Raw genomic sequence first — 22,303 nt, forward strand, 5'->3', positions numbered from 1 at the left:
AACTGCCAGACTGATTTCCAGAGTGGTAGTACCAGCTTGCAATCCCACCAACAATGAAGGAGTGTTATTCTTTCTCCACATTCTCACCAGCATTTGCTGTCACCTGAGTTTTTGATCTTAGCCACTCTGACTGGTGTGAGGTGGAATCTCAGGGCTGTTTTGATTTGCATTTCCCTGATGACTAAGGATGTTGAACACTTCTTTAGTTGCTTCGTGGCCATTTGATATTCCTTAGCTGTGAATTTTGTTTAGCTTCATACCCAATTTTTTAATAGGATTATTTGATTCTCTAAAGTCTAACTTCTTGAGTTCTTTGTATATATTGGATATTATCCCTCTATCAGATGCAGGATTGATAAAGATCTTTTCCTAATCTGTTGATTGCCGTTTTGTCCTAATGATAGTATCTTTTGCCTTACAGAAGCTTTGCAATTTTTTTGAGGTTCCATTTGTCCATTCTTGATCTTAGAGCATAAGCCATTGGTGTTCTGTTCAGGAAATTTTCCCTTGTGCCCATGTGTTTCCAGGCTCTTCCCCACTTTCTCTTCTATTAGTTTGAATGTAGCTGGTTTTATGTGGAGGACCTTGATCCACTTGGATTTGAACTATATAAGAATGGATCAATTTGCATTCTTCTACATGCTGACCTCCAGTTGAATCAGCACCACTTGGTGAAAATGCTATCTTTTTTCCACTGGATGGTTTTAGCTCCTTTATCAAAGATCAAGTGACCAAAGGTGTATGGGTTCACTTCTGGGTCTCCAATTCTATTCCACTGATCTACCTGCCTGTCTCTGTACCAATACCATACAGTTTTTATGACTATTGCTCTGTAATACAGCTGGAAGTTAGGGATAGTGATTCCCCAAGAAATTCTTTTACCATTGAGAATACCTTTTGCTATCCTGGGTTTTTTGTTATTCCAAATGAATTTGCAAATTGCTCTTTCTAACTCCATGAAGAATGAGTTGGAATTTTGATGGGGATTGCATTGAATCTGTAGATTGCTTTAGGCAAGATGACCATTTTTACAATATTAATCCTGCTAATCCATGAGCATGGGAGATCTTTCCATCTTCTGAGATCTTCAATTTCTTTCTTCAGAGACTTGAAGTTTTTGTCATACAGATCTTTCACTTTATTGGTTAGAGTCACACCAAGGTATTTTATATTATTTAGGACTATTGTGAAGGATGTTGTTTCCCTAATTTCTTTCTCAACTTGTTTATCCTTTGAGTAGAGGGAGGCTACTGCTTTGTTTGAGTTAATGTTATATCCATCCACTTTGATGAAGTTATTTATCAGGTTTAGCAGTTCTCTGATAGAATTTTGGGGTCACTTAAGTATACTATCAGATCATCTGCAAATAGTGATACTTTGACATCTTCCTCTCTAATTTGTATACCTTTGATCTCTTTTTGCTGTCTAATTGCTCTAGCTAGGACTTCAAGTACTAGATAGGTAGGGAGAGAGTGGGCAGCCTTGTCTAATTCCTGATTTTAGTGGGATTGCTTCAAGTTTCTCTCCATTTAGCTTGATGTTGTCTACTGGTTTGGTGTATATTAATTTTACTATGTTTAGGTATGGGCCTTGAATTCCTGATCTTTCCAAGACTTTTATTATGAAGGGGTGCTGAATTTTGTCAAATGCTTTCTCAGCATCTAATGGGATGATCATGTGTTTTTTTTCCCCATGAGTTTGTTTATATGGTGGATTATGTTGATGGATTTCCGTATATTGAACCATTCCTGCATCCCAGGAATGAAGCCTACTTGATGATGATGATAGATGATCATTTTGATGTGTTCTTGGATTTGAATTGTTAGAATTTTATTGGGTATTTTGGCATTGATATTCATAAAGGAAATTGGTCTGAAGTTTTCTTTTTTTGTCCGGTCTTTGTGTGGTTTAGGTATCATTGTAAGTGTGGCTTCATAGAACAAATTGAGTAGTTTTCCTTCTGTTTCTATTTTGTGTAATAGTTTGACAAGTATTGGTATTCGGTCTTCTTTGAAAGTCTGATAGAACTTGGCAATAAACCTGTCTTGTCCTGGGCTTTTTTTTTTTTTTTTTTTTTGGGATACTCTTAATAACTTCTTCTATTTCTTTAAGGATTATGGGACTATTTAGATGGTTTATCTGATCCTGATTTAACTTTGGTACCTGTATCTATCTAGAAAACTTTACATTTCATCCAGATTTTCCAGTTTTGTTGAGTAGAGGCTTTGGTAGTAGGATCTGATGATTTTTTTTAATTTCCTCAGTTTCTGTTGTTATGTCCGTTTTTTTTCATTTCTGATTTTGTTAATTGGATACTGTCTCTGTGCCCTCTGGCTAGTCTGGCTAAGGGTTTACCTATCATGTTGATTTTCTCAAAGAACCAACTCCTGCTTTTGTTGATTATTTGTATAGTTCTTTTTGTCTCTATTTGGTTGATTTCATCCCTGAGTTTGATTATTTCCTGCCTTCTACTTCTCTTGGGTGTATTTACTTCTCTTTTGTTCTAGAGCTTTCATGTGTGCTGTCAAGCTACTGGTGTATGTTCTCTCCAGTTTCTTTTTGGAGGCACTCAGACTTATGACTTTTCCTCTTGGCACTTCTTTCATTGTGGCCCATAAGTTTTGTTATGTTGCCCCTTTATTTTCATTAAATTCTAAAAAGTCTTTAATATCTTTATTTCTTCCTTGACCAGGTTATCATTGAGTAGAGCGTTGTTCAACTTCCATGTACATGTGAGCTTTCTGTTGTTTTTGTTGTTATTGAAGACCATTCTTAGTCCATGGTGACCAATTATATGGTCAGTTATGGTAGTAGGAACCATGAGGTGCTGAGAAGAAGGTATATTCTTTTGTTTTAGGATGAAATGTTCTATAAATGTCTGTTAAATCCATTTGGTTCATAACTTGTGTTAGTTTCTCTGTGTCTCTGTTTAGTTTCTGTTTCTATGATCTGTCCATTGATGAGAGTGGGGTGTTGAAGTTACCCACTATTATTGTGTGAGGTGTAATGTGTGCTTTGAACTTTAGTAAGGTTTCTTTCATGAATGTGGGTCTCCTTGCATTTGGAATATAGATGTTTAGAATTGAGAGCTCATCTTGGTAGATTTTTCCTTTGTCCAGTGTGAAGTGTACTTCCTTATATTTTTTGATAACTTTTGGTTGAAAATCAATTTTATTAGATATTAAAATGGCTACTCCAGTTTGTTTCTTGGGACCATTTGCTTGGAAAATTGTTTCCCAGCCATTTACTCTTAGGTAGTGTCTTTGTCACTGAGGTATGTTTCCTGTATGCAGCAAAATGCTGGGTCCTGTTTACATATCCAGTCAGTTAGTCTATGTCTTTTTTTATTGGGGAATTGAATCCATTGATGTTAAGAGATATTAGGGAAAAGTGATTGTTGCTTCCTGTCATTTTTGTTGTTAGAGGTGGGATTATTTTTGTGTGTCTATCTTCTTTTGGGTTAATTGAAAGATTACTTTCTTGCTTTTTCTACAATGTAGGATCTTCTGGCTTTCATAGTCTCTGGTGAGAAGTCTGGTGTAATTCTGATAGATCTGCCTTTATATGTTACTTGACCTTTTCCCCTTACTGCTTTTAATAGTCTTTGTTTTGTGCATTTGGTGTTTTGATTATTATGGGATGGAAGGAGTTTCTTTTCTGCTCCAGTCTATTTGAAGTTCTGTAGGCTTTTTATATGTTTATGGGCATCTCTTTCTTTAGGTTAGGGAAGTTTTCTTCTATAATTTTATTGAAGATATTTACTGACCCTTTAAATTGGGAATCTTTGCTCTCTTCTATACCTATTATCCTTAGGTTTGGTCTTCTCATTATGTCCTGGATTTCCTGGATGTTTTGGGTTAGGATCATTTTGCATTTTGCATTATCTTTGACTGTTGTGTCAATGTTTTCTATGGTATCTTCTGCACTTGAGAGTCTCTCTTCTATCTCTTGTATTCTGTTGGTGATACTTGCATCTATCTACGATCCCCTGATCTCTTTCTTTGGTTTTCTCTCTCCAGGGTTGTCTCCAATCTTGATTTCTTTATTGTTTCTATTTCCATTTTTAGATCCTAGATGGTTTTGTTCAATTTCTTCACCTGTTTGTGTTTTCCTGTAATTCTTTAAGGGATTTTTGTCTTTCCTCCTTAAGGGCTTCTACCTGTTTACCTGTGTTCTCCTGTATTTCTTTAAGGGAGTTTTCTTTCTTTTTTTATGTCCTTCCTATAGTCCTCTATCATCATCATGAGATGTGATTTTTAAATCCAAATCTTGCTTTTCTGGTACAGTGGGGTTTACTGTAGTGGGAGAACTGCATTCTGATGATGCCGTGTAGCCTTGGTTTCTGTTGCTTATGTTCCTGTGCTTGCCTTTTGCCTTCTAGTTATCTCTAGTGCTACCTGCCCCGCTGTCTCTGACTGGAGCCTGTTCCTCCAGTGGTCCTGGTTGTATCTGAATTCCTCAGAGTCTAGTTGTCTCTGTGATCCTGTGATTCCTTGAACCTGGGATCCTGGGATCCTGGGTGTATCAGATCTCCTGGGTTTCAAGCTGCCTCTTGGATCCTGAAATCCTGGTGTGACCAACCTCCTGTTGTTTCAGAGTTCCTGGGAGTCAAGCTTTCTCTGGGTGTTGCAGGAGTGGGTGGGGAGTCAGAGCCCTGGGTTTGCTCAGGGCACAGGTACATGCTGGAAGAAGCCTCTGCCTCTGGCGGGGTGGGGCTTTGTGTTTCCCTGGTTCCTGTGGGGGTCCTAGTTACTCTGGGTGTTAGAAAAGATGTTGTGGCCTCAACTGTGATGTTGAGTGTCAGAGCTCCAGTGCTCCTGGCTTGGTCTGATCTCCTGGTAGTCGAGCTTCCTCTGTGATCCTGTGATCCTGGGCACTTCAGAGCACCTGGTAGTGCAGCTTCCATTGGGCGTTTTGGGACTGGGTGTGGAGCCAGTGCCCAAGGTCTGCTAAGGGCACTGGTTCAGACTGGAAGGAACCCATGGAAATGGCTGGGTGGGTGGTTCCTGTGCCCCTGGATCCTGGGGTTCCCAGTTACTCTGAGTGTTGGAGCAGTTGTTGTGACCTCCTCAGCTGTGATCCTGGGCATGTTAGAGTAGCCAGGAGTCAGGCTTCCTCTGGGTGTTGTTGGACTGCATGTGGATCCAGCACCCAAGACCTGCTCACGGCACAGGTTCAGATGGGAAAGGGACAACTAATTCTTTTCTAAGTAGGACTCTAAATATTGTATGTGTTAGATACAGCCAGGGACACCGTTTACAATTATCAAATAGCTCATCTTGCTCATAGTTCTGTGCTTTGTTTTTAAAGACTGGTAGAACAGTTGTTTATGACAGTGTCACCAAAACATGAGGCTGATATCCCCTAGTTTGCAGAGAGCTATCTTGTCATCCTCAGTTAATGGTCTTGGTGTTCTTATAAAGACACTAATCTCATCCTGGGTGGCCTGTCCCCAGTACCTTACTTAATCAATTCTGTATCGGTGACATTGCTGGAACAGAATCCCTGGTCAGTGGATGCCACATTTCAGGTTTCAGGTGGGGAAATCAATGACAGGAGTAAAGGTAGCTGGTCACATCGAGCCCACAGTCAGGAAACATGAAGTAATGAGAGCTTAGCACATTCAGTTTAGGACCTCAGCCTATGGCATGGCGCCACTCACATGGATAGTGGCTCTTCACCTAGGCCTAACCTAGGCATTATTGCCTCCCAGAGATGCCCAAAGATTTTTTTTATGGTGATTCTAAATCTCATCAAGTTGTCTATCAAGATTAAGCAAAGTCTCAACTGTCTATATCAGCCACTGAGGAGTTAGGGATTCAGTGAGGCATAAACATGCCGTCCTGAAGCATTCTTTCAGCAGGTAGTGAGCATCCTTGACATGCAGATATTGCAGGTCCTTGGGAAAGACATGCCCAGGAGCATCTGTATGGGAGGATCATGTCATAGACCCTCAGTTCAGGCTGTCCCTGTCTCTGGCAGTGCTCATCCACCTGCGGGAAGGGGCTCCAGTCCAGAGTGGTACAGTGCATGCACAAGGTCACCGGACGCCATGGCAGTGAGTGCCCGACTCTCTCAAAGCCAGCAGCCTACAGACAGTGCCACCAGGAGGTCTGCAATGAGAAGATCAATGTGAACACCATCACCTCCCCTCGCCTTGGTGAGTACCTCCCCTGACCCCGGTTTCTGAGTTAAGCCAAAAAGCCATTTCCTTTGAGCAAGCTAAAGGGGCCTGACATTTGCTAGGGCTGAAGAAGGTTCAGAGGTGTTTGACCATCCCCCTCACCCTTCTGCTGGCACAGGTAGGTCTCCTCAGTCCTGCACCAGTGTGTGGAGTGAGTGAAGAGCCAAGCTTCTTTCTAGAAAGATCTTATACGATATCTGCATGGGCTCCTCTGTGCCATGATGGGTGGGCACACAGACAGGGTGGAAAGGTTACATTGTTTTGTAGGCAGTTTGACTGTTGGTGTTCACAGCAAGACTGCTTATGTGTCCACAATCTAACCAGTGATTGGGATAAACCAAGGGATATCTAATGCATTGACAAATACCTGTCCACAGGAACTTAAGGAAGGGGTTATTCTGGCTGTGCTTTAAGGGTACACTCCATATCATGGAGAAGTCACGGTAGGTGGACAGTGGGGTCGATGGTCATGCTGTGTCCACAGTCAGGAAGCAGAGAGAGATGTGTGCTAGTTCTCAGCTTGCTCTCTCCTTTTATTCACGTCAGGTCTCCAGGCCCGGAATGGTACCACCCACATTCAGGATGAGTCTTCCAACCTCCGTTAACCCACTCTAGATAATTCCTGGTGAATATCCTAGGGTTTGTCTCCTAAGTGAACCAAACTCCTGTTAGGTTAACAACATTCACCACACACTACGGGGAGTTCCTTACCTGCTTAGGAGGGCTCTAAGCAGCTTCCATCCCAGTGGGGGAGAGTGGCTGAGCTCATAGAGGCAATGCCCATGTCTGTTGCCAGCATAATTCTGTTTGATATCACTTCAGGGACCTCCTATGTGCAGGGTGTTCTCTCTAAAGGACTAAGACCCTGAAGGAAATGTGGGACACATGTTTATCCTTCAACTTGATGCTTTTGTGGATCCTTTTTTAATAAATGTCCTCTGTGCCATGTTTTATAAATGCTAACAGAAGCTGTATTGTCCATCATAGACCAGCTCCTCCAGGCTCAGGAGCAAGTTGTCTAGTGTCTCTTCCTCTGAAAAGTCAGCAGGAGTAGCTCAGTCAGGGGCCTGGGCTGGCTGCAGACATAGATCTGTAAGAGAAAAGTCCCATTCACATCACCCTAGAGGTCCCTATGCAAAGCTAATGCGTACTTGAAGGTCTTGCATCTCTCCATGGCTTTAACCTCTGTGTTCCTTTCACTGTCCCCTAGCTGCTCTGACCTACAAATGCACCCGGGACCAGTGGACGGTGTACTGCCGGGTCATCCGAGAGAAGAGCCTCTGCCAGGACATGCGGTGGTACCAGCGCTGCTGCCAGACCTGCCGGGACTTCTACGCAAACAAGATGCGCCAGCCGCCCTCTCCTCCGAGCTTGTGACGCACAGTGTGGTGCTTGCTCAACGCTCTGACTCAAGGTCTGAGGCGTGGCAGTGAGTGGAGAGCCCTCACCCTAGCCAAAAGCACACCAGCCCTGCAGCCAGGACCCCCAAAGCACTCCTCTCTTCCCACTGCAAGGCCGCCTCAAGCATTCAGCTGCCTAGAGCTAGAGAGCAGGCTTGACACTGCCATTGGTCCTTTGAACGTAATATATTGTTAACAGCCACTGGATGGCTTTCTAAGGAAAAACTACACAAGAGTCATAAAGTAATTTTAATTTCCAAGCTCCTATGTACCTCAAAGGGGGACACCTCTGGCAGATAATAATTGTTCACACATACACACACACACACACACACACACACAGAGAGAGAGAGAGAGAGAGAGAGAGAGAGAGAGAGAGAGAGAGAGAGAGAGAGAGAGAGAACGAGAACATTTAGTGCTTCTGTTCTGGTGTTGCATTTGAATTCGGGCTTGATGTAGCTTTGTGGAAATGAGATACCGCATTTAAGGGGGCTCTCTCCTGAAAGTCAGCAGTGCCCTGATCAACCAGCCTCCACTAATGGCTTCTCTGGAAGAAAGATGAGCTACCTTCCTACAAACACAAGAATCAAGACTTGGTCTCTGCCCATCTCAAAAACATAGCCTCGCAAGCCTTAGAAATTGCCTTAGAAATCTTGCCCCTGAGAGTTCAAATCTGAATAGACCAACAAGAAATCCAGTGCCACACAGCTCTGCACACCACCTGTGTGGGAGAACGTTCCCGAAGAGGTGAATTTGGGAAGGAAGGTGTCTGCTTTTCGGAGCTCAGCTGTGTATCTCACAGGGAAACAGGGGAGTCTCTCTTCAAGGTGCTATGAAATGGGACATTCATGCATGGTCCATGGGGTCGCCTCCTGACATAAGATGCCCTCAGCTCCCCAGGGGTGTGCCTCCTGGCACATCCACTCTGGCCAGCACTCGCTTTGGCTTTGTACCTTATATACATGCTACAACTTGGCAAAGTAGCTTTCCATTGACATTGGCCTCTCCTCTGAAGTTAGGATGACGCTTGGGACATCTGAGGACACACATCAGTCCTGGGTTCTGCAGCATAAGGCTTGACTTCAATATCTGGACACAAGGAAGATGTGCCGGGACTTGTGGAGGAATACCATACAGCCAAAATTGCTACACATCCATCAGGCCGCCTTCCAGCCAATGTGTCACGGTTAGCGCCTTCACTGTTCATAGCTGTCATCAGTGACCTATCTGGACGTGGCATGGAAAGACAGAGAAGGTCCTCTCTTCCCTCCCCATGCCATCACTCTAGCCACAGAACTTTCCCATCTCCAGAAGGCCAGAGAAGTGCCAGACTGACCTCTCCAAGAGCAGACCAGCTGATAGACTCCTGGCTACCCAGGAGGCTGGCTTTGCCCCACCTCTCGAGGGTTTTCATGGGTGCTTGTGAACTACCTTGAGAGGCCCATCTTCTCCTGGTTGCAGACGGAAGCTCTCTCGTTGGCAGTTTCCATGGGATCATCTCCGAGTGCTTCTTGATTTATTACTGGTGCTGTTTCTGTTTTTCGTTTGGTTTAGTTCTGTCTTAGTTTTCAGTAGCCCATCACACAGACGAGGTCAGGGTGGCAGGGAAACTGTTTGGTTCCACTTGAACTGAGAAAGGAGTGTTGAGAAGACTCCTTAGGTGCTCTGAGAGTGTCAGGGTGAAGTAACCCTCTGGTGGTCACCCCGGTGCTGTGCTAAACACTGCCCCACCCCACCCCCAGCTCAGGCCTGGTTACCAGCAGACCCCCCCCCAGGCTATTTCGAAAACCCATAAATTCTAGGGAGCTTCGGAGGTGGAAGGGAAGGTGCTATCAATTTTCCCTCCACCATACAGCTTCTGTTAGTTTACCCAAAGACATTCATATTTTGGAGCCAGAGAGCAATGAGAGCCAGCTCAGGGGGCCACATAGTCTTCCTTGTGGATCTGCAGAGACCCACCTAGGCAGAGCAAGTCCCCATCATTGTGCACTGTCCCCGGTGCCTCTGATGTCCCCACCCCAAGCTGTCTGTCACCTGAAGGAGCCCCACACCATAAACGTTAAGCCCCCCCCACGCATGCGCTTTCTGAGCAAATGCTGGTATCATCACTGAACTCCACCACGCTTTCATTCTGCCATCAAAGCTCTGGGGTCACAATGGTGATGTCCCTGTGTTAGACCCACACTGTCACTCGAGTACTGTACCCCCGTGGGCCCACAGATGTGTCACTAGCGTCTCTCAGTCTTACGGTGCTATTCGTACTGGTGCAGGACAAACCACTCGCCGTCGTCTGTGGCTTGATAGATCAGAACACAGGAGAGGAGCCGTGGTGGTGACCTAAGCTCTGCTCTTTCGCCATTTTAAAGTCAAATGTATATAGTTCCCACTAGTTAACTCACACTCAGTACTGTATATGTGGGCTCTGTTTTGTGTTGTTTTAGTTTGGGGTGCTGGTTGTGAAAGTACGCAGAAGAATAGACGACAAACATCGGACGCCCTTAGACATGAAAAAACTCATCGTTCCATTGGGAGCAAGTTGGACATGTGTAATAAAATGTTTTTCCATAACAGTGTTAAGATCTCTGGGTAGGAAGTCGAAGACAAAAGCCAGTCCCCAGGGGCTGATGGAGGGGGTGTTATCCTTCCCCATTGAGACAGTAGCCTGGCGCTTCTGAAACATGGTTGTGAGGAAATGTGGCCCCCGTCTACAGATTACCAGCAAATGCAATGCTGGCAGAGGCCTGCGTCTCCTCAAGGGAATGCTAATAAATTCCTCGGTCCTTGGCCTTTCCCCTGCCTGGGGATGCCAAGGTCTGACAGTACCAATGAGGAACAACTCCCTCACTAGTCTGACGAATGACAGTGCTGTAGGTAACCCTAGGGCACAAACCCTGGCCACATCATACATGCTCACTTCCCTAACAACCTGAGGGCAGGGACACAGCACCTGCACTGTGTCTTTACAACTGGGAGCCCATCTGGGCTGGCTTGGAGCAAGGATGCCATAGCTGGAGTGAGAGAGGGATATTCCCTCTCCGTGGGAAGAAAAACCCTGCACACGTTAAGGTCAGAAAAGCATCTAAAGTTTGCACCAAATAAAGATAACTTGTTTACCAAGAGAACTTTCAAAGTCCCCCATTGTCACATCTACAGGTAACTTTATAAAGAAAGCTTTAGGTTGGCCCACGGTTCAGAGGATCAAAGATCAGGTTATGATGCTGGCTTTGCTGCTGGCCAAGTCCCAAGACAGCACAGATCACCTGCTGAAACACGAAGTCCTGTGCTTGTATATTTCTTCTGGCCTTGTTCCCTCTTCCTCTGAAAGTGCCAGGATATAGTGAAGGTGGCTTTGCCCCATGACCTTATCGAATCCTGATCACCTCCCAAAGGCCCTAACACCCAGAACACCAAACTAAATTCCTACCTCTTAAAGCTTTCTGACTTGTAGATTGGATTGACTTCTGCACGAGTTCCAGGACCGACTATTTTTTACCCCGCAGCCAGGAAATCTGTAATTAGTGTTTCTCTCCCCTGCCCCTAGTACTTGGGGGAACTTTCTCCTTCCTCAGAGACTTCTGAGGGGGTAGGGAGGCAGAAACGTAAGGATTTATTTAAACACTGGGTAGGGGAGCCTCAGTGTTATCTGGGTTTGTTGGATGAAACTGTTGTGGTCACCCACTGGTGAGTATTTAGTGGAACAGTCCAGAACACAGAAGACCAGACGGCCTCCTGGGTTCCCACAGTCCTGCTGTGCAGACCACTCGAGACCACACAACAGGAAGCTACAAGAACTTCAGGGAGGGCATGAGGACTGTAGGGAGCTGAGCCTTCAGACATGGGGCATCAGTGCTTGCTCCACTCCCTCAGTCATCTGCCAAAGACCCCAGCAAAAGCCCCCTTATCCCCACTAGGAAAATCTGTCTGCCTCTGTGTCCTAATTCAGTCTGAGAGTGAAGCAGTGTTCAGAGTCTTCCCAGGCCACACCATGCTAAATACTGCCCTCTGCTCTTGTCTCCTCACTGGCCTGCAGCCTGCTCCCTGATTTTCAGGCCCTGCTCTGCGCTGACAGTGTTTCTGATGGGTCATCAATGATTTTCCAGTGTCAGGTTCCTTAGACCAACTAAAGACCTCCCCAGCCCTTGACAGCTCTCCCCTTTACTAGTCACCACACCCAGCTTCTGTAGCACCCCATTCCTGACCTTCCCATTAGCTCTCTCAGCCATGAAGTAGCCTAGGCTCAGCCCTATTCCTGCCTTTCCCTAAGATCCAAGGCTTTAAAAGCTTACAGTGTCTCTCCCAAAGGAGCATCCTTAGTCCTGAGAACTCCCGAAGTCACACGCAACTCCCCAAAGCTGTCGTTAGTCTCACAGGAAGCTCCAGGCCTGCCGGTGTGCCCGTTGGTTTTCTGTCTAAGCTCCACCCCTACAGCTACCTGGCAACAGCCAGGTATGCTCCGCCCCACAGTTGCCTGGCAACTATATAAGGGACTGCTTGGCCCCTCCTTGCTCTCTTGCTCTCTCTTACTCTTCTCTGCTCTCTTCCCTTTTGTCCCTGTCCTTTCTCTCCCCATCCCCTTTTCCTTCACATGCTCATGACCAGCCTTTACTTCTCCCCTCTTCTATTCTTCTTCTCTCATTAAACCTTTCCGCATGGAACCATGTTGGTTTGGTGTATTCTGTCTGGATGTGAGCCAAGATTTAAACCCCCACACTGCCAGTGCCAGAAGAAAGAAGAAGTTCACTTCGTCTGCCCTGTTATTGCAGAACTCCCAGTGAGTGGAGGGTACCCACCCACATTCTAAAGACAGTCTTGTCTGCTTGGTTGTCTGATCCTGATGTCTGTGTGAAACATTCAGACCCACCCAGACATGCTTTCCCGGCCAGCTAGCCAGGTAGAGTGATGTAATATCAATCACAGCCCAACCAGACATGTGCAGCTCACTGCTGCTCTGCCCTGGAGGCTCATCCAGTCTCCGCATCTGGTTCAGACTCTAGCTTCAAGACTGAATCATCTCAGGCACGTGCAGATGTGGTTCCTCCTCAGTGGTGGTCCCAGGTACAAGTCTTAAGCAGTTTCTCTGTATCTGTGAGTACCCAAGAGAAAGAGATAGGACAGGCAAAGAGATGGATGCTATACCAGTAGGGGAAGGGAAGCACTCAGGCCCCGCATAAGCTCTGAGATTTCCTCTGGGCATGTGTTGTCAGCTCCAGTAGGCTTAGTCCTGCTCCTGAAGCCTGGATTCTGCATGGGCTACCCAGTACCCACAGGACTCACCCTGGACATGGAACCAGGCCCTTCTTGGCCCATGCTAGGCAAGCACTCTACCGCTGAGCAACACTCCCAGCCCAAGGATCTTGTCTTTAAAACTTCAGGACAGACTGCCCTTGAACTCACTCTAACTCTGTCAAAGCTTGTTTTTTGTAATCTACTCCTCCTGCCTCGGCCTCCCAAGGAGCTAGGCCTACAGAAGCCTGTGTCAGCACATTTAGCTCTGTCGTTCATTCTCAACAGTGGAAGCAAGATGCAGCATGGTGTGGTATTCTATCCCAAAGTGAGGCCTCTGCTCTGATATGATGGGGGTCTGGCCCTACCTGGCTCCCTTTCTGCTCTGGGAAGAGGGGTGCATGTTTCTTACCATAGCCTCCCACATACCTGCTGTCTTTCCTATCTGCAGTAATCTGCATGTCCTGAATGTGGTGCGCTGGTTTGATTCTACAGAGTGTCAGATTCTATGCAGTGTCAGCTCTTTCAGAACAGAGTGGGAAAGCTAAACGCTGGCCCTGAGGAAAGCCTCCCTGGACGCCATTGCCTGCCCCTCCTGAGTGTGAACCGCTTTGCTCTACTAGAGATGAAAAAGTACACAGTCAGCGGCCATTCTCCCTGTAAGCAAACCACATCATTGTGCCCTAGCCAAGATCCCACACCTGGCAGAGCCATTCACCCAGGGCTAATATGTGGTCAGAGCTGTGGAAGTCCTGGCCCAATGCACTGGCCTAGCAGGCAAAGGCACTCACTGCTAAGACCAGAAGTCCCATCCTGACAGAAACAGAGAACCAACTCCACAAAGTTGTCCTTTGATATCCACGTGTACACACTATGTTGTGACATGTTCATGCACATGCACTTCCCACATGCATAAATAAATATAATTTTACAAAATTGTGAAAGTCCACTATCAACAGACAGTATTCTAAACTGTTTAAGGCCAAGACATCCATTACCTGGGAGTATGTTGGAGACTCCATCTCCTGCTCTGTTCTTTACATCTTGAAGCAACACGCTAAAACGTGACCTTCTCAGGGCCAGCTTGGATGGCTCAGTGGGAGAGCACATGCTTAGCATGCACGAAGTACTACACTCTATCCTCAGCTCCAGAAAACATACAATAAATTGACATTCCTACTAGGTTAAATATCACAATTTACTCTTGTGCCTAGGGAGAGGAAGGCAGTTCCGTGGGCTTCACCTGCTCGCCTGGCCGGCCTCACTATAATGGTTCTTTATGGCCCATCCATTCTAATTCTGTAGTCAGTCAGGGCAGATGATCATTGGGTGGCTTCATGGACCCACAAACCACTATAAACCAAAATGGTCCCAAATCAGCACTATACATTATTTTACTTCTGAAGGGGAAACTATGGGGTCACACTGGCTCCTGGCTACAACACAGTTCCAGTAATCTAAATGTCTAGCACTTTTCCTTACACAAGAAAACGACTGGAGACTCCTTCAGGAGAATGATTGAAACGGACATTTTTCTTAGCTTTGTTCCTGAGACCCAACTTTGCCTTCAGTCCACAGACTCTGAGCATGAAAGCTGGCCAAGGGTGGAAATCGGAGAACGTGAAATGACTTTATAAGAGAACACTTGTTCTTGTGATCACCCACCCCTGTTATTTAGTGTAAAACTGAGTCAGGCCCTTGTGCGTACCACACCTATCTTGCCCTAACAGATGATTCTATTGACTGTCTCTCTACTGGTAATGACCTTTTCCTGCCTCTACTCTGGCATTTCCACTCATTTTAATAAACCTATCTCCCAGTTTCTATTAAGAACTACCATACACGTATGAGAGATGATTGCAGCAGTTAAGAACATTGGCCTCTGTGCCAGAGGACTCTGGTTAGAACCCCAGCACTCACAATGCAGCTCTCACCCATTATAACCCCAGTTCCAAGGGATCTGATGTCCTCTTCTGGCCTCATGGGCATGCACGAAAGTGGTTCAGTCATACATACAGGGCCAATACCCACACACTTACACGATAAGCATCTAGCGCCGTTGTGCTGCACTCCTAATTAATCTCAGCTCTGTCATTTCCCTATCTTATGTTAAAGATATGGCCTGCCGGGGATGGTACACACAGCTTCAATCCCAGCACTTGTGAGGCAGAGGCAGGTGGATCGCTGATGGTCTACATAGCAAGTGCCAAGACTGCCGTGGTTTACATGGGCTCTGCCTCAAAACCAGAAGCCCTGCCCCCAGCCCTCCAGTTGGATTTCTTATGCTGCCAAGGAAGCTATCTGAAGGCGGACTTCATGTTCAATCAGTAATTAATCAACCGCAGCCCTTTTCCCTAATATTTAGCAAGTGCCATTGTATCATGGCCTGATCAATCATATCTCTACTTCTACACGTCTTTCAAAAGACTTGAGCTAATTCGCCATCACGGAAGGGTCAGCCACAGACCCCATAGAGGCTTCTGTCCTCCAGGGGAGCCCTTGCATCCAGATGACTGTTGCTCCAAATCCCCACTTTAGGATCTGCTCACTAGGACTAGTCATGGAACCAATTATGTTAATTTAGAACAGTGGTTCTCAACCTGTGGGTCCAGACCCCTTTAGGCTCAAATGACTTTTCCAGGAGGGTTGAATATCAGATATCCTGCACATCAGATTACAATCACATTATGATTCATAATGGTAGCAAGATTAGTTATGAAGTAGCAATGGGAACCCTTTCATGGCTGAAGGTCACCCCAACAGGAACTGTATTAGAGGGTCACAGCATTAGGTAGGTTGAGGACCACAAGCTTAGGGTCTGTAGAACCAGTCTCCAAGATGGAGAATTGTTGGTTGGAGGCTCACTGCCCTGAGTTCTGCCAGCCTCCCAGTACCTCAGTCCCCAGCAGAGAGAGCATCATGACAGAGTGAGAGAACAGGTTTGGCAGGTGATGAGAGCCTGAGTGCACTGCCAACAGATGCCACCGGTGTCTGTCTCCAGATGTTTCTATCTCGTCTGCTTCTCTGTATCTCTGCTATCACCAGATGCAGGGTCACGGGCTCCTTGCTGTGGTCCTGCTGTAGCTTCAGTTTTAGTCACCTTGGAATGGATGGTGTACAATACACACAGTAGAAGTGGCTGATGGGATAGAAGGCCAAAGTTCAAGTTGCCAGTGTCAGGATAAATTCAGATCTCTTAGGACTCTTAGTTAAAGATCCATGAACCTTGTTACTGACGGCCTCACCTTCATGGCTGAATCTCTTCCTAGAGGCCCTGTGGGACTATGAAAGTCAGCCTGATTCCTGATTGAACTAAGGCTAGAAACCACGGTGACCCTCAAGGGATGGTAGGCATTTAGCCTGACTCCTAGGAAACCAAGCCCCTATCACTAGCCTCGGCTCTCCATAGATTTGCGGCCATCAGTCTCATAAGTGCAATGCCCCAAACCCCTCCACAGGTAGAAGACATGACCACAGGCCACATAAGCTCAAGACAGTTCTCCATTATAATGAGGTACCTAAAGGCCTGGAGGCTTAGCCATTGAACTTTCCTTCCCAGACACTGCTCCCTACAAAAGATATTTAATCTCAGGCCCACCCTGAGAAGTGGGGTATGTTTTTTGTTAGCATTCTGTCTAAGCTCCACCCACAGTTACCTGGCAACAGACAGATATGCCTGACACTATAAAAGGGGCTGCTTAACCCCTCCCCCCCCTCTCTTTCCTTCCCCCTTTCTCTGCCTCTACTACCCTCTTGACTCCCCTCCCCATGCCCTGATGAACTCTATTCTGTACTATACCATCATGTGACTGGTCCCTCAGGGGAAGGGATGTCTCAGCATGTGCAGCAGGGGCACCCCCTTCCCCCATACCTCATCACACCTCCATAGGACATAGTCCCCGCTTTATCTTTTTATAAACACATCAATTTTACTCATCCACCTTTCGCCAGCCATGACAATAAATGCTTTAAAGCCATGGACTGCCTCTTTTCATTGGGATCCACTGTGGAGAGCCACAGAGAAGGCCTTTGCCGCTGACAGAACCACCATCTAATCTCCCATAGAAAGTCTCTCTATGCTCCCAGCCCCAGCCACCACCCCTACCAAGCTTGCAGCCCATCACTGTAAAACCAAGGACCTGGGACCAGCCATAGCCCCCTCTTTTCCCCCTCAGCCCTTTTCCCCCTCGGGCCTGGGCTAAATCCAGGTCACAGACCCCCACTCCATTCTCAGCTCTTTTGCAGCACCTAGTGGCACCGGATACCCGAGAGCCTGAGAACTCGACAGCCCTGGCCTCCTTGCAGGACTGGGGACTCCGAGTCATCTCGGGGCTGTGTCCCACACCTCAGACTGTGCTTCCTCACCCCCAGAGCGGTGTCCAGCGGCTTCCCACAGCCCGGCACCCACCCTGCAATGGCGTGGCAAGCACTGTCAACTTCCCGCGACCCGCCTCCCCGAGCGCCAAGCCCTGTGAAGGAGCAGACACGGGACCCCAACAACTCTACAAGGCCCCATCCCCTAATCCCACTAAGGATTAATTTCAATACATGAATTTTGAGGGAATGCAAACACATAGAATTTCATAACCCTTCATCTCTCCCGCCTTTAAGACCTTCTCCATATCACAGCCAGGGTATATTTGAAGGAGAGAAAATAAAAGGAGAATCATAAAGCAAGAACAGAGCATTCCCTGCTAATCTCCTCCACTAGCTTGTCCTGGTCCTCCTCCTGCCTCCCTCCACTGCCTCCCTGTGTTTGCCCCACACCGTGTCAGACAGGCTCCACTGTGCCCTGCGGTCCCTTCACTCTCTCCCTGCTCTGAGCCCATGTTGTCCCCATGTTTGCAATGTTCCCATCCACCCCTGCAGTTTTCCCCAGTCCTCATACACGTGCACCTGGCATGTCACAATTCAAATGTGACTCTTCAGGTAGACATTCCCTAAGCAATCCCCCTAATGTGTCTTCTGTGTTTTATAAAAAAAGATGGGAGAGACCAGAGATATGGTGGGGCTGTGATACGGTGTGGGGAAGGGGGTGCCTTTGTGGGCCTGTGCTGAGGCTTCCCTTCCCCCTCTGAGGTACCAACCATATGATGTTATAGTGTAGAATAGAGTTTATTTAGGGCATGGGGAGGGGAAGAGAGAGAGGAGAGAGAGAGAGAGAGAGAGAGAGAGAGAGAGAGAGAGAGAGAGAGAGAGAGAGAGAAGCAAGCCAGGCCCTTTAGTGAGTCAGGCACACCTGGCTATTGCTAGGTAACTGTGGGGCAGAGCCTAGACTAAATGCCACCATTCAACTTTTTTGGTTTAATTAAAAAAGGAAAAATTAGATCTGGAGAGATGACTCAGCTGCTAAGAGCACTGGATGCTCTTTCAGAAGTTCTGAGTTCAATTCCAAACAACCATGTGGTGGCTCACAGGCATCGGTAAAATGAGATCTGACGCCCTCTTGTGGTGTGTCTGAAGATGGCGACAGTGTACTCACGTATATAAAAATAAATACATCTTTTAAAAAAAGGAAAAATTAGAAAGGGGTGATGGTGGAGCAGAAATATTGTCTTGATCTTTAGCGTCTTCCTACTGACTTTGGGGTGACATGTCTCTGCACCAGGACAGAAACCTTGTCCCTCTTCTATGACACTGGGTCCCCAGTGTGCAGCAGAAGTATACATTAAATAAATACACTTGCCCTCTACTAATTCCAGTGTCTGTTGTTTGCATCTCTTGAAGGTAAAGAATGTACCAGAAGATCTTTGTATAAGGGTGTTGCGGTAAGACTGAAAAGGAATGTTTTTTATCAGTTCCGGCGAGCCAGACCCACTCACTCTGGCTGCTACTCTACCATGCAGTCTGCAAGCCGCTCTCTCCCGGCTGCCTCCCTTTTAACCATCTTCTCCTCGGAGTTCCCTAGGCATTGGTTACCATGCCTGGCATGTGCGCATGCACACACACACACACACAGACACACAGAGACACGCACACACAGACACACACACAGACACAGACACAGACACACACACACACACACACCACACACAGACACAGACACACACAGACACACACACACACACCACACACAGACACAGACACACACAGACACACACACACACACACAGACATGCACACAGACACACACACACACACACAGACATGCACACAGACACACACACACACACACACACAGACGTGCACACAGACACACTCACACACACACACACACACCTCCTTCTGCAGGCCCTTGCATGTTCTCACTCCATACGGGCAACAGAACCAGATCCGCACGCTTCAACTGCCTTCAGCCATTTCTTTCCCACACTGTCCTCTTTAGCCCAGTAGAATCAAAATTCCAGAAACTTGTAATTTAGCAATTAAATTCCCAAACCACAATACATCCACAGAATAAATTCACTGCCAATTAATAAAGATAGAAACCGCCCATCTAGACAAGAGAAAATTGAGCCAGGCCACCTGGATCAGAATCGTCTTCCTCCATTGTCTCCATCTTGAATCCTCTCCTTCCTAGACTTTTCCTTCCTTCTCATCCAATGATAGGCTACGCCTTATCCTGGACCCACCTAGCTGCATAATGACATCATCCTATACAGGGTAATGAAAATACTCTCTAAATTCAGTGCAGATCTTGGGGGGTTGGTTTGGTTTTATTTTGTGTTTGTTTGCTTGTTTGCTTGTTTGCTTGGGTTTACACTTCAAGTGATAACAATTACTTTGACAACCAGCTTTTAAGTAAAAAAAAAAAAAAAAAAGATGTTTGCCATTTTTCAAATTCTTTCCTGCAAGTTAGCCTCCCTTTGACAATGCAGATAAGTGTTTTCAAATGGTCTCTGTGACCCTCCACATTTTCTCTCCTCATCATCAATGCGTCAGGAAAACAAGACGAGCACCCAGTGAGTCAAGGAAACCCAGTGGCTTAGTAAGGGTCTTGGCAAGGCGAACCGATATACCACCATCAGTTATTTCACAGATAAAGCTAAGCATATGGTTCACAGTGCTGTCAGGACAAGCCATGTAACCGGCCAGGGCCCTGTGTGACATAAAGCCCACAGTGGGATTCCTCAGAAGCGAGTCTACACTCACAGCCCTGGGTCCATGTCCTCCTGCCCCTCCAAGCCCTTCTCAGGAAACCAGCTCCTTCTAGAGCCTGACCAGCTCTAACACTTCAAAGGAGATGCTCAACGCACAACCAAGAAGTTAAACTGGATTTCCTTTGGAACAGACTATCCACTCAGACTCAGACACCCTTCCTGAGTGTCCCACACATGGGACAATGTAGAGGGCCCAATGAGGCAGACAGCATAAGTCAATGTAGGGCTCCTTTCTGGCAGAACCACCAGGTAAGTGTCAGTCTGGCCAGCAGTCTCTGCTGTGTACACACAGCCCAGCACTTTCACACAGCCCTGCAGCCCACCTTACACAGACCAGGAAGGGCAGGGTACCCTGACTCAGTTTCCCACAAGTTCCTTCTCACTGCCCTCAGTCCATTCTCCCTGAAATGCTTGCTAGTTACTCTCCTCCTGTCTCTTCTGTGCCTTGTTATTTCCTCTCTCCATTATCTCTCCTTTCTTTCTCTCCCTCTCCAGGTCAGGATCACACAACCTTGACTCAGTTCCATCAAGATCCAAATCCATCCACTAAGGACCCATCCACTGGTCTCCAGGCCTGTGTTCCTCCATGCTTTCACTATGCCAAGACCCCCCCCCCTTTTAAAAGGCACCATGCAGCTGTTCACCAGGATCCTTGCAAACTCGCCGATCCTTAGAAGTTTTAGAGTCTCTGAGCACTCACTTCTAGATGACTGCTGTGTGTGCCAATCGAACGTTCAACTAAAGACATATCTCCTGCAACTGTCTTTTTCGCCACCAAGGTTAGCTTTAACATGCCGGCTGACAGTTACAAAGCAGCAATCCTGAACGTCCGGGCCAAGGATTGTGATGTATTAACATGTCATTAAAATAGGACATCGCAAAGTCAACATACAATTATAACTGTTGACCTATCAAATCCTGACAGGTTTTAAAAGCTCGGTGGAAACCAAATGCCATTTTATTAGATGGACCGGGAAAAGGGAAACGCCTGTGGATGTGGTGATGTTCCAATGGAGTTGGTTTGATGCGTTAATGGTCTTTGCTAATATTTTCTTTTGCAAAGCAAACAGATCATATACCCACATGTATTACATCATAAATTTACAAATGCGTTCTGTATATATGCCTCCACACACACACATACACATACACAATGCGCGGTACCACATAGTTGATGTGGAGTGATCTACTGTGGCTTACCTAATGGCCCTGGGATGATTTTAACAGGGTCTCTGTATCAACCGAAACAATAATCACACGCTCAATTAGGGCGAGAGGCTCCCAAGGGAGCTGCCACACCCATCTGAAGATACAAGTTATGGTATATAAAATTTATTGCCGCGATGACTCATATTTTAACTATCCTTTTTACAATGCAAATCCATAAACTTTTATGGAGCAGTGTAATAGATGCAGGGTGGAGGGACAAGAGATGAATAGTGCCCAGCCCCCACCCTGGGATGGAGAGTTAGAACAATATGTTTATTCTCCCCTTCCTCTGGCCGGTGAGATGCTCTGCCCAAATGTGGAAAAATATTTAAGTCTGCTCAAAACTAATAGGATGGTTGGCTCTGAGCTCAGGATAAACAAACCTTTGCCCACGGAGAAATCAGATCCGCTGCCCTTCTGATCTGACTGGCCAAAGCCAATTCCTCTGAGTTTGACTGCCTCCTGCACAAATGGCCTCAGATGAACTCTGTACCTCTGACATCGCACCACGCAGTGACACTGCTTCACAGACACAGTGACCGCCAGGCGCAGTGAAGAGCCTGCCAGGTCTGTCTCTGAAGAGCTACCTAGAGGTCATGACGGACAGACAACCTGTCTGCACACAGCCAGGTGCACATGTGGGCTTGGCTTTCATGTGGCTATTTTGGGGCGTTCAAAGAGATAAAGGGGAGCACATATTTTAAAAAGAACGGGAAATCATGGGAAAGATCAAGGAGAGAAGGAAAAAGAGATCTGAGAGGAAAAGTCAGGAATTGACAAGCAAAGCTAGTAAAACGCCAAAGTCGAAACAGCAGATGAAACCCAGAGCTAAAGGAATCAAACAGAGGCCTCAGAGTGAAAGGTAACACAGAAGAACTTTACCAGAAGAGAGCACAGAGGGACAGAGGAAGGTTCAAAAGTGGAAATACAGATAAGGAAGAGCAAAGATATTTTGAAAGTTGTGAACTTCTTTCTAATAGTCCCTCCAGAGGCCAGAAAAAAGGAAATGACAGAGGGGAGGTGCTCAAAGACCCAATGGCCGAACAGAGCTCCAGGCACAGCAGCTCCTGGGGGAGGAGGAGGCACTTCCTATCCCTCCAGAGGAAGTCTGAAACTGAGTGTACAACCAACCCCTTTTCAAACTGTGTCCCATTCCGCATATGCTAATCTATGATTAAGTTTAATCT

At 46.5% G+C, this 22,303-nt stretch overlaps 1 protein-coding gene and 3 long non-coding RNA genes across 5 annotated transcripts in view; 2 read left to right on the plus strand and 2 right to left on the minus strand.

Annotated features, from left to right (window-relative positions):
• The window catches only part of Adamts17 (ADAM metallopeptidase with thrombospondin type 1 motif, 17), a 321,560-nt gene extending 311,408 nt beyond the window's left edge, over positions 1-10,152 (plus strand). For both annotated transcript variants that reach the window (XM_087655318.1, NM_001432137.1), the window contains 2 exon segments: positions 5,983-6,160; positions 7,395-10,152. In XM_087655318.1, coding sequence (XP_087511444.1) covers positions 5,983-6,160; positions 7,395-7,561 — 345 coding nt within the window. In that variant the 3' untranslated portion in view covers positions 7,562-10,152.
• LOC120097339 (uncharacterized) lies at positions 1,891-12,000 on the minus strand. The gene is made up of 4 exons (XR_015646996.1): positions 11,871-12,000; positions 9,016-9,213; positions 6,896-7,274; positions 1,891-6,113 (listed from the first exon to the last, which is right to left on the minus strand). It is a non-coding gene; the product is annotated as an uncharacterized LOC120097339 (long non-coding RNA).
• Positions 12,001-15,557: 3,557 nt separating this feature from the next.
• LOC148007712 (uncharacterized) lies at positions 15,558-16,855 on the minus strand. Its single transcript, XR_015646987.1, has 2 exons — positions 16,053-16,855; positions 15,558-15,946 (listed from the first exon to the last, which is right to left on the minus strand). It is a non-coding gene; the product is annotated as an uncharacterized LOC148007712 (long non-coding RNA).
• A 923-nt stretch (positions 16,856-17,778) lies between these two features.
• LOC120097340 (uncharacterized) lies at positions 17,779-20,794 on the plus strand. Its single transcript, XR_015647009.1, has 3 exons — positions 17,779-17,886; positions 18,535-18,575; positions 20,403-20,794. It is a non-coding gene; the product is annotated as an uncharacterized LOC120097340 (long non-coding RNA).
• The last annotated feature ends 1,509 nt before the right edge of the window (positions 20,795-22,303 follow it).

This window comes from Rattus norvegicus, chromosome 1 (assembly GCF_021556685.1).
Source record: "Rattus norvegicus strain SHRSP/BbbUtx chromosome 1, alternate assembly SHRSP_T2T, whole genome shotgun sequence".
NCBI classification, from domain to species: Eukaryota; Metazoa; Chordata; class Mammalia; order Rodentia; family Muridae; genus Rattus; species Rattus norvegicus.